Below are 18268 nucleotides of genomic sequence, written 5' to 3'. Positions count from 1 at the left end.
ATAGTGAATGATATAGAAATCATCAAAAGAAGATGAATGCAATACAGAGAGTTGCTGTACCAAAAAGAATTGGTTGGTGTTCAACCATTTCAGGAGGTAGCATATAATTAAGAACTGATGGTACTGAAGGAAGAAGTCAAAGCTGCACTGAAGGGAATGGTGAAAAACAAGCCTCCGGGATTGACACAATACAAAATGAGATATTTCAATAAATGAATGCAGTGCTGGAGGTGCTCACTTGTCTATGCCAAGAAATTGGGAAGACAACTTCTTGGCCAACCAACTGGAAGAGAAACTTATTTGTGCTCATTCCAGAGAAGGTGATACAACAGAATTTGGAAATTATTGAACAATATCATTAATATCACACGGACGTAGAATCTTGCTGAAGATCATTCACAAGTGGCTGTAGCAGTACATGGACAGGGAATTGCCTGAAGTTCAAACCAGATTCAGAAGAGGATGTGGAATGAGGGATAATGTTGCTGATGTCAGATGTATCTTGGCTGAAAGCAGAGAACACCATCAGGATTGGAGGAAAACTCGTTAAGAACCTACATAAGGCAGATGACACAACCTAGATTGCTGAAAGTGAAGAGGACTTGAAGCATTTACTGATGAAGATCAAAGACCACAGCCTTCAGTATGAATTGCACCTCAACATAAAGAAAGCAGAAATCCTCACAACTGGACCAATGAGCAACATCATGATAAATGGAGAAAAGTTTGAAGTTGTCAAGGATTTTATTCCACTTGGATCCACAATCAACACCCATGGAAGCAGCAGTCAAGAAACCAAAAGCAAAGATACCACTTTGAGGAGTAAGTTGTGGCTGACCCAAGCCATGGTGTTGTCAGTTACCTCATGTGCATACGGAAGCTGGACATTGAATGAGGAAGACTGAGGCATTGATGCCGTTGATGTTGAAGAATATTGAATATACCATGGACTGCCAGAAGAACAAACAAATCTGTCTTGGAAGAAGCACAGCCAGAATGGCCCTCAGTAGCAAGGATGGTGATGCTTTGTCAGCAAAAAGAGGCAGAATCTCAACAAGATGGAGGGACACAGTGGCTGCAACAATGGGCTCAAGCATAACAACGATGGTGAGGATGGCGCAGGACTGAGCAGTGTTTAGGGTCACGATGAGTTGGAGCCCACCGGATGGCATCTAACAACAACCTAACGCAGTGAAGTCCCTGGTTGGTGCAAAGGGTTAATGTACTTGGCTGCTCCCCCAAAGGCTGAAAGTTTTGGGGCCCCTCAGAGCTGCCTTGGAAGAGAGCCCTGCCAGTCTACTTCCCAAGAAAGCCGCCATTGAAAACCTTTTGGAGCACAGTTCTTCTGGGACACACTTGGGGTCACCCTGAGTCAGAGTTGACTTGAGGGCAACTGATATAACACAGTAGATCTTGTCATAATGTTTTGATTATTCTTCCATGCTGTTATCTTCACCTCTGAACATTTCCGTTCCTCTTACTGGTTCGGTTCACTGTATGTTGATAGCACTGTAGAAATCTGGCTCTATGAAAAACATGCCATGAGCTTTTATTTTGAGAACTGAGGAAAACACATGGAAGTATAATTAAGTGACCTGTGTCCTGACTTTAAGGAGCCCTGGTTGCGCAGTGGTTAAATGCTTGGTTGCTAACCCAAAGGTCAGCGATTTGAACCCACCAGCGGCTTTGTTGGAGAAAGATGTGGCAGCTTGCTTCTTGGAAACACAGTGGGGTGGTTCTACTCTATCATGTAGGGTTTGTATGAGTGGGAATCGACTCGAAGGCAACAGGTTTGTTTTTTTTGTGTGTGTGTGCGTGTGTGTCCTAACTTCACCTAGATATATTATTTTTATTATCAGTTACCCTGCTTCGGTGTAGTAGAAAGAAAACTGGAGTTGACGTTGGGAGCCTGGGTTCTTCTTCTGGTGATGACTCTTAGTAGCTTTGTGACAGTTGCTAAGTCACTTAACCACTCTGGTCCTCAGTTTCTTTATGTATAAAGTAGGAATGATAATATCCTTACTGTCTTCCTGTCTACCTCATTGGATATGAGGATGAACCAAGATAAAATATGTGGAAATATTTTGTGACCTGTTCTACAGTAGAAATCTGATCTTAATGTTATAATACGGTGGCTAAAGCACCTACGAAACCATTATTATGGCTAGACTTAAGAAAGGTCATTTTATCATTTGCTTAATCAAAAAGGAGAATTACATACACAGATATAAATCTGTCCGCAAAATGACCAGAATTAAATTATTTTTGTAATTTTACCCAATAATGTGCTGGAAAGATCTTAAGTTAAACACTTACAGGATCTCACTGTGATTTTTAAAGATGCGTTTTACAGAATAATTCCCCCCCCCCCTTTTTTTTTTAAAGAAGCCTCTTTTCTTCTTGGGCGAGGCAAAAGAAGAGAGTTCCAAATTTGTAGTGCTTTTCTAAATTTGTGGCTGCTTTACTCTGAAACAGGTGATGTGTGTAGACTTTTTTTTTCTTTTTGCATTCTTACCGTTATTCCCTTTCCAGGTATGCAATTCTTAACTCTATAAATTGCTTTAGAATGAAGTCAGTTGGATGTCAGTTCATTATTGCCCTCCAATAATTTCTCCATCTCTGAATTTTCCTTTTTCGGGATAACAACCACTAATACAATTTGCTTACTCTTGTTTGTCGTCTCTTTTAAAGTGCGGACATTTAACCCTGCCTTCTGAAGTTGCACTGGTGGCTGCATTTTTATAAACGTTAATTTGCTGTGATTACGGTTTGTTCCGTACTTTGCTGCTTAGTCATGCTGCCTTGTCTTTTTATCTTTTTGAGTCTTGTCTCCTTTTTCCTCATGAAAGTCGAAGTTTCTTGAGGGCAGGCACTATGTCTTTCTTATTCTTCTTTGACATCCTCCACAGTACCTACTACAGTGAAACACTTCATCATTGGCTTGAAGCATACAGAAGTCCTTCCCTCTCCAGTAAGTTTACTCTTGGTCTCTGTCTTTGGGGGACTTTCAGACTTTTATCACCTGAGAAGGCAACGTATTCCTGCACTTGAAAATCTTAGTGTTTTTGTCTGAAGGTAGAACCTGTCCTCTGTACTGATTGGGGTTCAGACCTCTGAGCAGTGAAGCAGTGGAGTTTTGTCTTTTGGGAACGGTTTGGATTCTTCTAATCAAAGCCAGTTTTCTGTAAACTCAAAGGTGTTTATATTTGATAGGGTTTAGAGGTTCTGCAAACTTACTGATATTGTGCACAAAATTGTATGTATATGTATGCACATTTTTGGCAGAAGGTCTGTAGATTCACAAAGAATTCATCAATTTGCAAAGAGATTTAAGACTCCAAAAATTGTCAAGCCAAGTTTTGCAGAAGAGGGTATATAGGAATACTGGCAATGGGAATGTTAAAAGTATTTTAAATAGTTTGACTCAAATAGATATTTTTTTCTCCAAACATCTAATAATGTGAATACTGCCTTAGATGCATATTTTCATGATTTTATTAAAATGTACTGTAGAAGTTGATTTTTTTTGTGCCACTGCCTCTTTTAGGGAAGGGTGGGAGCGTATATAATATGCCTGTGTTTTCTGAGAATAATACGTAAAATTGATACAGCTAAACTTTTTTTTTTTGGTCGAAGATCCAGAACATACTGTTCTTTTGCTCCTGTTGTGGAAACCAAGTCAAAACCAGACAGACTGAATGGTTAGGGTAACAGTGAAACTATTTTTCTTACTCTGTTTTGAAAAGAATGACTCTAGAAATTGGAAAAAAAAATAGGAATTCATTGTGAGAAGATGAGGAAGTAGGAAGTCAAGCTTGTTTCTAGCTCCATAAAAAACTAGACCAAACTCTTGCCGTCCAGTTGATTCCTACTCATAGTGACCCTATAGGACGGAGTGGAACTGCCCCATAGAGTTTCCAAGGAGTGCCTGGTGGATTCGAACTGCTGACCTTTTGGTTAGTAGCCATAGCTCTTAACCACTATCCCACCAGGTTTTCCTTTAGCTCCACAGTGAAGAAAAAACACAGGCAGAGTGGGCATATTTAGTGACCTGTAGGAGGCAGTGCATTTGTTTTCTATTGCTGCCCCAAGAAATTTAGTGGCTTCAAGCCCTGGTGGCACAGTGCTTAAGAGCTCGGCTATTAACCAGAAGGTCCGCAGTTTGAATCCAGCAGCCACTCCTTGGATACCCTATGGGGCAGTTCTACTCTGTCCTGTAGGTTCGCTAGGAGTCAGAATTGACTTGACGGCAGTGGGTTTAGTGGCTTTAAAGAATGCATTTATTATCCTGCAGTTCTGTAGGCCAGAGCCTGACATTAGTCTCACCAGGCTAAAATCAAAGCATTCGAAGGGCTTTGTTCTTTCCTGCAGGCTCTAGGGGAGAATTTATTTCCTTGTGTTTTCCGGCTTCCAGAAGTTGCCTTCATTCCTCGGCTCCTGGGCCTCCTCCTCCATCTTTGAAGTCAGCAATGACTGCCCAAAGCCTCCCATGGCTGGCTGAATTTTTCTTAGGCTACCATCCTTCTGGCTCTCTCATTTGTAATCGCATCTATCTCTCTGACCACAACCAGTAAAGGCTCTCCAATTCTAAGGACCGATCAGGTAATTCTGCCTCAATGTCCTTAATCGGATCTGAAAGTTCCTTTGCCATGTAAGGTAACATATTCAGTTTCCTGGGACTAAGATGTGGACATTTTGGGGTTGGCCATTTTTCTGCCTACGACAAGCAGCAAAACATGAATTGTAGGGACTTGTCCTAGGCACAGTTAATGGTTGTACTAAAACAGCTGGATTTGAATTCATGACCCTGAAGTGCTAGTCCCACCTGTAGTATTAGCCACATGTGTAACCTTTTCTTCTCACCCCAGAATCTTCACCTGTCACTCTTTTTTTTAAAAGCATTTGGAAACTTTTATAACTATTAGACAGAATAATATTTTGCCCTTTAATATTAAAAACTTGGGCTTGTATTTTGTATTTTTTTTTTTAGTAATTTATTTTCTGTTTAGTTTAGATGAAGGTTTACAGGGCAAACTAGTTTCTCATTAAACAGTACATCTATTGTTTTGTGACATTGGTTGCCAGCGCCACGAAATGTCAACACTCTCCCCTTCTCGACCTTGTTGTTGTTGTTAGGTGCCATCTAGTCATATCCAACTCATAGTGACCCTATGTACAACAGAACAAAACACTGCCTAATCCTGTGCCATCCTCATAATTGTTGTTATGCTTGAGCCCATTGTTGCACCCACTGTGTCAGTCCATCTCATTGAGGGTCTTCCTCTTTTCTGCTGACCTTGTACTTTACCAAGCATGATGTCCTTCTCCAGGGACTGATCTTTCCTGACAACACGTCCAAAGTATGTAAGACACAGTCTCGCCATTGTTGCTTCTAAGGGGCATTCTGGTTGTACTTCTTCCAAGACAGCTTTGTTTGTTCTTTTGGCAGTCCGTGGTGTATTCAATATTCTTCGCCAACACCATAACTCAAAGGCGTTAATTCTTCTTTGGTCTTTCTTATTCATTATCCAGCTTTCACGTGCATATGAGGTGATTGAAAACACCATGGCTTGGGTCAGGTGCACCTTAGTCTTCAAGGTGACATCTTTCCTTTTGAACACTTTAAAGAGGTCTTCTGCCGCAGAATCGCCCAATGCAATGCATCTTTTGATTTCTTGACTGCTGCTTCCTTGGGCATCGATTGTGGATCCAAGTAAAATGAAATTCTTAACAACTTCAATATTTCCTCCATTTATCATGCTGTTGCTTATTGGTCCACTTGTGAGGACTTTTGTTTAAGTAATCCCCACTGAAGTCTGTGGCCTTTGATCTTCATCAGTAAGTGCTTCAAGCCCTCTTCACTTTCAGCAAGCAAGGTTGTGTCATCAGTGTAACGCAGGTTGTTAATGTGTCTTCCTTCAATCCCGAGGCCCCATTCTTCTTCATACAGACCAGCTTCTCAGATTATTTGCTCAGCATACAGATTGAGTAAGTATGGTGAAAGGATACAACCCTGACATACACCTTTCCTGACTTTAAATGACACAGTATCCCCTTGTTCTTTCCAAACAACTGGTTCTTGATCTACATACAGGTTCCTCGTGAGCACAATTAATTGTTGGGAATTCCCATTCTTCGAAATGTTATCCATAATTTGTTATGATCCACAGAGTTGAATGCCTTTGCATAGTCAGTAAAACACAGGTAAACATCTTTCTGGTATTCTCTGCTTTTAGCTGGGATCCATCTGACATCAGCTGTGATATTCCTGGTTACACGCCCTCTTCTAAATCTGGCTTGAATTTCTCTGGTTGTCCCCTGCAGAAGAATTGTTTAAACCACCTATTCTTCTGTTCCTGGAAGCCATATTCTGCTCTACTGTTGAACTATAAATTATTTAATCAGTCAATTACTGTTGAAAATTATGGTTACATTAAAAAATTTTAATCATATAATTTACATCTTTATTGCTTAATTTTTGTGCCCATTTACAATTTTGAAGTAGCATTGTGTTAAAAAGTATAGAAAAGTTTTAACACATATTTTTAAGCTGCTGTCCAGAAACTTTGTACTAATTTATACTCCATCAACAGTAGAGGAGATAAACTGCGTTTCGATCTTTATGTATTAAGCCTGGCTTCATAATGTTTATGGATTTTTTTTCCCTCCTGCAGGCACGTGCTTTAACACCTCAAACTGCGGAAACAGATGCCATTCGGTTCTTGGTTGGCACACAGTCTCTTAAATATGATAATCAGGTAACTATTTTTGACAAATATATACATATTAATTGCTAAGCCTATTCTTAGTTTTATAACCATTTTGCTCTTGATTTTTCAAGGAACATTTGAGGAAAAAAAAAAACTAATGCCACACAAAATAAAACTTTCTTTGGAGTTTTAATATATATTTTTAAGTCAGAGAAAATCATCCAGCTATGTAATAATTGTATTCAATAGTTTATACTTATTCCATTTAGCATTACTTTCATAGTTTTATGTTTCAGTTTTGAAGTTATATAGGCTTCAACGTATAAGCTATTGAGAAGCCATGTGGCGTACAAGGTCAGCACAGGGAATGACTTCTTTAACTGCACATAGCAGTCTTTCTAGCTGAGACTGAACCAGGCTGCATATCTCAAGATTGGTAGGCCGTTAACTATCTGTTGATCCAGGTGGACACGTAAGATATAACCCACTTGCTGTTCTGGTCACTGCAGTAGAAAGAATATTGGACATTTAGGAGCTCTAGATTCAGCTCAGAAACCCTGGTGGCATAGTGGTTAAGAGCTACGGCTGCCAACAAAAAGGTCAGCAGTTCAAATCCACCAGGCACTCCTTGGAAACTCTATGGGGCAGTTCTTCTCTGAGCTATAGGGTCGCTATGAGTTGGACTTGACTCAGCAGCAACAGGTTTGGTTTTTTTGGTTTTAGATTCAGCTCACAGCTTGGCGCTGACCATATAACCATAAGCAATGAATTAACCTTGGTGGACTTCGTTTTACTCACTAAAATGGAAGCAAAAATGTCTACTTTTTGCACCTCGTAGAGAGGCTGTGAACGTTGTAGAAGTTGCTCGTAAGGCCATGCTAAAATGGTACAGGGCCCCCCACAGGGTTATCATTTTCACACAGGGGAAATGGCACAGAAGTAGCTATTATAATATTATAAAGAATATTTAGGGCTGGATAGGATATAGTAAAACTGTCACTCTTGTGTATTAATGAGGTATTTAAAACTGTCAGTCATTTTGGCAACTAACCAGGCAGTATATATCTAGAGCTTTTTTAAGTAAATGATTATATTATCTACCCTGTAATCCCCATATCTAAAACATAGGAAAAGCTTTATACACAGAGAATATTAATTGTATGGTACTAATAATTGTAAGAAATGAGAAACAACCAGAACATCAAAATGTTGCTCTAAGTGGGGTCGTATTCACTCATTACACTCATTAAGTTACAAACTCCTAATAAAAATCACAATTTAAGAACTGCTAGATGAATAAAGTAGAACGTTAAAACTGTAATGCAATGTAATAGCTGTCGTGTAAATAAAGTACAAAATCAGTTCCCTATATGGAATAAAGATTGGAAGGAGGTAGGCCAAAAACAGTTCAAAATGTAAGCAACGTTTACCTTAAGGTGGTAAGAATATTCATGAAGTAATTTTTTTTCTAATCTTCTATGTTTCCTGAATGTGTGTATGTATTACCTGTATCCTGGGAAAAATGTAAGATAGACATTATTTATTTATTCCTAAAAGTAGTTACCAATGGCAGTCTCAAAAATAAATAGAAATCACCATAAAGACAACATACCTTTTAAGGGATATTGGTTAAAAGGGGTGTCAGTTCACCCTTGAAGGCTGGAAGATGATAGTGGCAACAGATAGGGTGATGCCAATATATACAAACCTATCTTCCTTCGAATGCAGCTCAGCTGCCCGCCATCTGAAATGGCTGCTCCGTGGCGCCAACCTTCAGTGTGGCTCTCAGATTGGAAGAGAAGCTTGGGGCAAATCTCAGTGTGTAAAGAGTTTGAAACTCAGGCAGGTGACCTTTGCCTGGTGATTGAATTTTTGTTCCGCTTATCATAAGGTAGGTATTGAAACAGGCCCCCTAACTTTGTTCCCAGTGCTCTAAACGCCCTTTTCTCATTTCTGTGCTTTTTAATCCCACCTTATTTCTGAGCATACCGTTGACCTTTATTGGTCAAGCATCGTTTTCTAAGCTGTCTGAGAAAAAGAAAGAAAAAAAAAAATTTTTTTTTTTAATATGGATCCTTATAAAATTTTTCTACAAAGAAAGGTAAAAGCTAACAGACACATATTAATTTAAAAACAAAGTAAGACAATGTAAGGCGTGGTAGTAATAATTGAGTTACATTGTACCTGGGTTTATCAACCAAAATTAAACGTCATTTGGTTATGATGTTAAGAAAGGGTCAGCCCAAAACAACAGACTGCTTTAATTCACTTTAAATCCTTTGAGGAACAGGATAGTGTCCAGGGAATTATTTTAAATGGGCTTGGCAATTTGTTTTCTCCCTCCCTCCCAAGTTAGGTTTCTCATGTTACTCAGTTAGCTTCCCAGTGTCTTTGTTTTTTAGAGTCAATGATGTGTTTTGTCATACATCTTAAATTTATGCATTTCATTTTAGTTTTTTAAAGCTTTAATTAACAGTTTAATCCAAAATAAAAATACACTACAGCAGTGGTTCTCAGGCACAAGAATTTAGGAGGAAGAGTGTCAGGGATTGAATTAAGTCCCCCCAAAAATGTATATATCAACTTGGTTAGGCCATGATTCCCAGTTCTGTGGTGGCCCTCAATTTTGTGACTGTGATTGTATGTTAAAAGCATTAGGGTGGGATTATAACAGACCCTCACTCAGGTCACCTCCCTGATCCAATGTAAAGGGAGTTTCCCTGGGGTTGGGCCTGCACTACCTTTTAACTCTTGAGAGATAAGGAAGCAGAGAGTTGGGGACCTCATACCACCAAGAAAGAGCACCAGGAGCAGAGCGGGTCCTTTGGACCCGTGGTCCCTGTGCCTGAGAAGCTCCTCGACCACGGGAAGATTGAGGACAAGGACCTTTTTCAGGAGCTGACAGGGAGAAAGCCTTTCCCTGGAGCTGACACCCTGAATTTGGACTTTTAATCTACCCTACTGTGAGAAAATAAACTTCTCTTTGTTAAAGCCATCCACTTGTGGTAAATTCTGTTATAGCAGCACAAGATGACAAAGACAGTAACCCATTAACTCTGCCAGGTGCCTCTGCAGTTGTGAAATAATCTGGCCGGTTAGGAGGTACTGTAAGTGAAAAGGAATCCCATTAGTTTCTGTAAGTGGATCCAAGTTAATGATGTCGAAGCAAACAGGCCCTTACAGGTCAAGGTCTGGAGTGTGGTTATTTCCATAGCACCAGCTCTCCTGGTATCTGTTACTTTTTGTTGTAATCATGTTATAATTACACAAAGTTCTCAAGTTAACTTGGATTTGCATTTTTTTTTTTAAGAAATCTTTTAATCCCAAGGTATATAAAAACAGAGCTCTAGGGAGAAAGGGAAGGCAAAAGGTCTTAATGCTTTCTGGCAATATATAATTACCAAATAAAATATAGATACATAGCACTTGGTTAAAATACAGGTTCTTCATTCTATCCCCCAAGATCCTGATTCAGTAGGCCTGGGGTTGGGCCCAAGAATTTGCATTTCATAAAGCTTACGAGGCCTCATCTTGAGTAGTACTATCATAAACCTGTTGTCGTTGAGTTGCTTCCGACTCATAGCAACCTTATAGGACAGAGTACAGCTGCTCCATAGGATTCTCAAGAAGCGGCTGGCAGATTCGAACTAACTACCTTTTGGTTAGCAGCCAAGCTCTTAACCACTATGCCACCAAGGCTCCAGCACTATCATAGTGAATTATAAATATCTAAGCTTGGTGGGTTAAATCAACCTACTATGACACCAGTTAACAATTTTACAGTTGTTTCATGCCCTCTTATATCAAATGTCATTTTTTGGCACAAGCAGTCATGGTTTCAAGAATACAAGTCATTAGTCCTTGAACCTAATGAAAGAAATGTTTTAATGTTAAAGGAAAAATTTTGTCCTTCTTCACCAGTCTTAGGCACAAGCTTAACTTTCCAATGGTGAGATACAAAAAAAGTATACATGCAACTTAAATTTTATGGTAACAGGTATGTAAATATTTGGTAACCTTTTCCATATCTACCAATATGTAATGGCTACTTTAGTGCTTTGCTTGCAAAACTACTGTATTTACTGTTGTCTCATTCTTTTCAAAAATCCTCATTAAACTCCTAATTATGGCTTGTAGCCTCTGGCTTCTGTTATAGTTTTCTAGCCACGGGTGAATAAAAGAATACAGGTCTGAAAACTTTTTATTTCTACCCAAGGGAGTTAAATATTATCAGCAGTTGTTTTTCATATGTGAACCCAAATGCTAGTTTAAAAGGAGTGTTTTTGCCATACTTACTGGTTTTTCTCACCATATTGCTGAGAAAAGTGTACAGCATTGTTGAGAAATTCATTTATTCATTCAACAAATGCTTACTATGTTCATTAAAAAAAAAGTTGCTGTGGAGTCAATCCCAACTCATGGCAACCCTATATAGAACCGTGCTCCATAGGGTTTTCTTTCTTTTTTTATTAATTTATTTTTGTTGTTGTTCAGAATATATATAGCAGAACATTACATCAATTCAAGTTTCTACATGTGCAATTCAGTGACAGTGATTACATTTTTTGAGTTGCGCAGCCATTCTCACCCTCCTTTTCTGAGTTGTTCCTCCCTTGTTAACATAAACTCACTGCCCCGTAAGTTTTCTATCTAAGCTTTCGAGTTGCTGTTGTCGATTTGATCCTATATAGGTAGATCTTAAAAGAACATAATGCTCAAGGCAGACATTCTTTACTAGTGAAATTAAACTAATGCTTGGTTTTAAGAAGACTTCAGGGGATATTTTTGGTTAAGTTTCAAAGATGATCTCAGGGCATTAGGATCAGGGGTTCATCCAGCCTCCATGACTCTGGAAAGTCTGGAGTTTATGAGAATTTGAAATTCCGTTCTACATTTCCCCACTTTTGATCAAGGTTTTTCTGTAGAATCTTTGATCAAAATGTTCAGTAATGGTAGCTTGGCACCATCCAGTTCTTCTGGTCTCATGGCAAAGGAGGCAAGTTTTTCATAGAGGCAAGTAGTCACACGTTCCATTCCCATCCCCTGGTAGTGAATAGGGACCAACTTTTGTGCCTTGGATGGCTGCTTGCAAGCCTTTAAGACCCCAGGCACTACGTAATGAACTAGGAGATGAACAGAGGCACTAAACACATTATTAGGCCAATTAACTGGGATGTCCCATGAAACCATGACCCTAATCCTCCAAACCAAGGAACCAAATCCCACGAGGGGTTTGGTTATACATAAGCAGCCTCAGCCAAAAACACAACCCACTGCCATCAAGTCGATTCCGACTGATACCGATTCCATAGGCTTCGGAGGCTGTAAACCTCTGCAGAAGCAGACTGCCACATCTTTCTCCCACAGAGCCACCGGTGTTTTTGAACTGCTGACATTTTGGTTAGCAGTCGATGGCGTTAACCACCACGCAACCAGGGCTCCTTGAGTAGCCTCAGCAGCTACTTTTTTTTTTTTTGTCGTTATTGTAGATCTATCACACAACTTTTGCCAATTCATCTTTTTACAGGTGTACAGCTTATTGACACCAATTACATTAATCAGCTGTGCATCCCTACCCTTAATCAATGAGATTTTTCCATCACCATAAACTGAAACTCAGTACTCATAAGCAGTAAGCCCCCACTCCTTTCCTTTCTCCCCCTATACCCAGTACCCACTAATAAACTTTGGTCTCTATACATTTGCCTGTTGTTATCATTTTATATGAGTGAGGTCATGTAGTATTTGTCCTTTAGTGATTGATTTATTTCACTCATCATAATGTCTTCAAGCTCTGTCCATACTGTAGCATGTTTTAAGACTTTGCTTCTTTTCCTGGCTAAATAGTATTCTGTTGTATGTTTGTACCACATTTTGTTTATCCATTCATCTGTTGGTGGGCATTTAGGTTGTTTCCACCTTTTGGCTGTTGTAAATAGTGCTGCAACGAACATTTATGTACAAATCTCTGTTTTGAGTCTTTGATTTCAAGTCTTTTGGGTATATACCTAGGAGTGGAACTGCTGGGTCATATGGTAGTTCTATTTTTAGTTTTTGAGGGACCTCTGCACTGTTTTCCACAAAGGCTGCACCATTTTGCATTCCCACCAGCAATGGCTAAGGGTTCCAGTTTCCCCACATCCTTGCCAACATTTGTTATTTTCTGTCTTTTTTTTTTTTTTAATCTAAGCCATTCTAGTGGGAATAAAACGGTATTTCGTTGTGGTTTTGATTTGCATCTCTCTGATGGCTAATGACGTTGAGCATCTTTTCATGTATTTGGTGGTCATTTTTATGTCTTCTTTGGTGAAAATGCCTTTTTAAGTCCTTTGTCCTTTTAATGATTGGGTTATTTGTCTTTTTGTTATTTAAGTTGTCAAAATTTTATATATAGTTTGGTTATTAGATTGTTATTGGATATATGGTTTCCGAAGATACTCTCTCAGTCAATATCTTGTCCTTTTACTTTTTGAAGTCTCTTAATCAACAAAGTTTTTCATTTTTATGAAGTCCTGTCTATTTATTTTGTCTTTTGCTGTTTGTGCTTTTGTTATTATGTTAGATATTTCATCATTAAAAGCTAGGCCTGGCGATTTCCTTCTAATAATTTTATGGTTTTAGTTTGCACATTTAGGTCCTTAATCCATTTCGAATTTGCTTTTGTGTATGGTGTGAGGCATGGATCTTGTTTCATTTTTCTGCATGTGGAAATCCAGTTTTCCCAATATCATTTATTGAAGAGACTCTTCTTTCCCCATCAGATGGACTTAGCACCCTTGTCAGAAATCAGCTGACCATGGATGTATCAGTTTATTTCTGTACTCTCAATTATATTCCATTGGTCTGTGTGTCTATTGTTATACCAGGACCAAGCTGTTTTGGTTACTGTAGCTGTATAGTATATTTTAAAATCAGGAAATGTGAGCCATCCTACTTTGTTCTTCTCTTTCAGCATTGCTTTAGCTTTCAGGGGCTCTTGCAATTCCATATAAAGTTGAGGATTGATTCTTCTATTTCTATAAAGAAGTCTGTTGGCGTTTTGGTTGGGATTGTGTTGAATCTATAGATTGCTTTGGGTAGTATTGACATCTTGACAGTATTAAGTCTTCCAATCCGTGAACATGGAGCATCTTTCCATTTATTTAAGTCTTCTTTAACCTCTTTCAGCAGTGTTTTATAGTTTTGATTTTATCAGTCCTGTACGTCCCTGGCTAGATTAGTTCCTAGTTATTTTATTCTCTTAGATGCTATCGTAAATAGAATTATTTCCTTTTCAGATTTCTCGTTTTCGGTGTATAAAAACCCAACTGATTTTTGTTTGTTGACCTTGTACTTTGCAACTCTGCCAAATTCCTCTATTAATTCTAGAAGTTTTCTTTGGGATTTTCTGTATATAGGATCATGTCATCTGCGAATAGAGATAATTTTGGTTCTTCTGTTCCAATCTGAATACCTTTTTTCCCCTTTTTCTTGTCTTACTAGTTTGCGTAGAGCTGCTAATACAATACTGACTAGAAGTGATGAGAGCGGGCACCCTCATCTTATTTCCAATTCAAGGAGAAAGTTCTCAGTCTTTCTCCATTAAATATAATGTTCGCTATTGGCTTTTCATATATGCCTTGAATCATATTGAGGAATTTTCTATTTCAATATTCTTGAGGGTTTTCAGCAAGAAAGGGTGTTAGATTCTCAAATGCTTATTTTACGTCCATAGAGATGATCGTGTGGTTCTTTTCCTTTGTTTCGTGGATATTGTATATTACATTGATTGATTTTTCTAATGTTGAAACATCCTGCATTCCTGGAATAAGTTCCACCTGGCCGTGGCATATGACTCTTAATATGCTGTTGCAATCTGTTCGCTAGTATTTTGTCAAGAATTCTTGCATTTGTATTCATAAGGGATATTGATCTGTAGTTTTCTTTCCTTGCAGTGGCTGTCTGGTTTTGGTATCAGGATTATATTTACTTCCTATGCTCTATAGGGTTTTCAATAGCTGGAATTTTTAGAAGTAGATTGCCAGGTCTTTCTTCTGAGTTACCTTCTGAGTATACTTGAACCTCTAAACTTTTAACAGCCAAGCGTTTTAACCATTTGTATCACCCAGAGACTCCAGTATATTAATAATAAAAAAAGAAAAACTGATTGCCGTCACATCGATTCTGACCCATGGGAACCCTGTGTGTTAACAGAATAGAACTGCTCCGTAGGGTTTTCTTGGCTGTAATCTTCATGGAAGCAGTTTGCCAGGCCTTTCTTCTGTGGAGCTACTGGATAGGTTCTAACTGCCAACCTTTAGGTTAGCAACTGATTGCAAGCCGCTTATGCCACCCAAGCTCCTAGTATATCACTAAAAGCCAAAAACCAAACCCGTTGCTGTTGAATTGATTCCGACTCATAGTAACCCTATAGGACAGAGAAGAACTACCCCACAGAGATTCCAAGGAGTGGCTGGTGAATTCCAACTGCTGACCTTTTGGCTAGCAGCCGAGCTCTTAACCACTGCGCAACTAGGGCTACGAGTAAAAACTAAACCCAGTGCCGTCGAGTCGATTCCGACTCATAGCGACCCTATAGGACAGAGTAGAACTGCCCCATAGGGTTTCCAAGGAGCGCCTCGTGGATTCGAACTGCCAGCCCTTTGGTTAGCAGCCGTAGCACTTAACCGCTATGCCACCAGGGTTTCCAGTATATTAATAAAAAAAAGAACTCTTTAATTCTTTCTACTTTGTTACGTTCTTGGTACACAAAAAAAATGAACAGATATTCATGCCCTGAGTTGAACTTTCAATGAAGTGATGAAATAGATGTGTTATAAAAGAGGTATGTGCAAAATGGATGTAACTCAGGAGAAGGGACACTTATTTCTTCCTCGTAGCCTTCTCCGAAGGTGTCACAGACAAGGCGATAGATACTTGAGCTGAGGCATTCCAGGTAGATGCAACAGTATGACCACGATCATATGTATGTCACTTGCTGACGGCCTGTCTGTTCATAGTATTTTCACTCATTTTTTGTGAGGGAGCCCTGAGGAAGAGGTGGGTGGAGCAAGAAGGGATTGGTGAGGGAAAGAAGGAGGGACTGATACACATATTTTACTCCTGTATATTCTGCTCATATATATGCTGGAAGCAGCAAGCAAATCTCATATTTGACATGAGGTTTTCTAGAAGCTCACTGTCAGCTGAGCGGCCTCAGGAGCCTGCCACAAGTATTGTAGGCTAATTTTTGGTGACTGTGCTTTCCTACGGAAACCCTGGTGGTGTAGTAAAGTGCTACAGCTGCTAACCAAAAGGTCGGCAGTTCGAATCTGCCAGGTGCTCCTTGGAAACTCTATGGGGAAGTTCTCCTCTGTCCTATAGGGTTGCTATGAGTCGGAATTGACTCGACGGCAGTGGGTTTAGTTTTTGGTTTGGGGTCTTTCCTATGGAAACCTTGGTGGTGTAGTGTTTAAGAGCTACATCCGCCGACCAAAGGTCAGCAGTTCAAATCCACCAGGCGCTCCTTGGAAACTCTATGGGGCAGTTCTACTCTGTCCTGTGGGGTCACTATGAGTCAGAATCGACTTGATGGCAACGGGTTTGTTTTTTTAATGCTTTCCTACAGATAGAAGACCAAAAGGGAAGGGTTGAGCATAGCGTTCATTATTATTACTCTTACCAAACAGAGAAATAAAATTGTTCCTGTATTTTCAAGTAATATTATTATTATGATTATCACAATGTATTTTAAAGTGATTAAAAAACTCAATAAATATGCCTATCTCCTTTTATGTCTCTCCAGGCTTGTTTCTCTGTAATAGGAGGGGTGAACTGGAGCTCTGATTTTTATTTTTTCTTTGAAATGTCATGATTATGTGAATTTTTTATATTTCTATGTATTTAACAATATTGTTCATGTATTTTGAATTTCTCTTCATATCCATATATTTCACAATATTATTCGTATCATTTTATTATTATAACAATATTATTTGTATTACAACCTAACAAGATTATTGGAATAGCATATAGCTATATAACTTTTTTAGGTGGTGTCGAATGGATTTCCAACTCCCAGTGACCCCATGTGACAGAGCAGAACTGCCCCATGAGGCCTCTTGGGCTGTCATCTTTACAGGGGCAGATAGCCGTCTTTCTCCTACAGAGCCGCCAGATAGGTTCAAACCACCAACCTTTCCTTTAGCAGCGAAGCACTGATCTGCCTGGGAAACCCTATCGGGCAATTCTGCTCTGTCCTGTAGGGTCCATGTGAGTTGGAATCAACGACATGCAACGTACACAACACACACGTACATGTTTGTGTACCTAAAGACTTAACATATACTTATGTAGGAAATGTCACAACAGACAGGGCAATTCCATTCCAGAGCCCAACCAAAGTTGGAGTCCATTGCTGTATATTACCGTCTTTGGAGCATTTAGCTGGGTGCGTTTGAATAACCCAGGAGGCTTTGTTGTCTAGGCTTGGAGCCCTGTGAATAGGGAATGTCTAAGGAGTGTGCTCAGATTGGCTATTGGCAGCAAATCCTGTTGCTGGATCTGTAACAATAGAAAGAGTGTCTCCAGTGAAACTCCCAAGCCCTCTCCTCCCCCTCCACAATTTGAGTTTGTGAGTGCTTACAGGGCTTTTCCTGGGGAATTGATGTCTGAGTGGTTAGGGTTAATGGCCCTTGGCTTTGCTTCAGGCCATCAACTCCTCCCAGGCACTCATTAATTCCCTAGCCTAGGAAATGCCCAGCACCTGAATCATGACTACTTAATTCAGCTGTGCTGTCTTTCTGAAAATTGTAGGGACTGTTACAGGTGCCTGACCTTTCTTTGTGGGACGACCTGCTCTATTTTCTGTGCTCTTAATTTTGCACTGGACTTTCTCCATCTGAGGATTTACAGTGTTAGAAAAAGGGAAGAGAACTTCTGGAGTCTTTCCTCTTTATCTGGGGTTCTGCTTTCATTGGGAAGATAGCGTTTTTTTCTTAGAGGGTGTGTGCTCCTTGGCTATGCAGCAGTGACGCTTAGGCAGACAGCACCAGGAAGGACGGGATTTCAGATTGAAGGGATTTCTGTCTGCTTTTGCAGTATGTTTTCTTTGCATTTGTTGTTAACTTCCTATTTCTCATGTAGATATGGCATGAGGCGTGTTTTTCTTTATTGAAACAACTGGGGATCTAAGGTGAAAAACAGAAGGACTGTAATTTAACTTCTTTTAATACAAGCCTGATGCTTATGATCGTAATCAATGAAAAGACTTATCATTGAAAAACAAAACAAAAAAAAAACCCATTGCCATAAAGGGAATGCTAAAACGGTACCCCTCCTCCCAACCCCCAGCCGTTTAACTTTTTCTTTTTTAGCCACAGCTGCATTGTATTTTGATTAACGATAAGCTTTGTTCTGGCTGCTCCCTCTGCCTGAAAGTCCTGTCGCGGGCTGCCCTCAGAATCACTCCTGTTAATCATTCAGGCTCTGGGCCCCACTCCAGGCTAACGGAATCTCCCGCTCTCTCTGTCTTTTCCGGTGTCTTCTTTCCTTCTTCCCTCCCTCTCTCTCTTCCTTTA

At 39.6% G+C, this 18268-nt stretch overlaps 1 protein-coding gene across 2 annotated transcripts in view; it reads left to right on the top strand.

Moving 5' to 3' along the window:
- EIPR1 (EARP complex and GARP complex interacting protein 1) overlaps positions 1 to 18268 on the top strand; it is a 191067-nt gene that overhangs the window by 5970 nt on the left and 166829 nt on the right. For both annotated transcript variants that reach the window (XM_003411795.4, XM_023550394.2), the window contains one exon: positions 6675 to 6758. In XM_003411795.4, coding sequence (XP_003411843.1) covers positions 6675 to 6758 — 84 coding nt within the window. Of the gene's footprint in view, positions 1 to 6674; positions 6759 to 18268 lie in introns of those variants that run through there.

Source organism: Loxodonta africana, chromosome 12 (assembly GCF_030014295.1).
Source record: "Loxodonta africana isolate mLoxAfr1 chromosome 12, mLoxAfr1.hap2, whole genome shotgun sequence".
NCBI lineage: Eukaryota > Metazoa > Chordata > Mammalia > Proboscidea > Elephantidae > Loxodonta > Loxodonta africana.
This window is presented reverse-complemented; position numbering and strand designations above follow the sequence as displayed.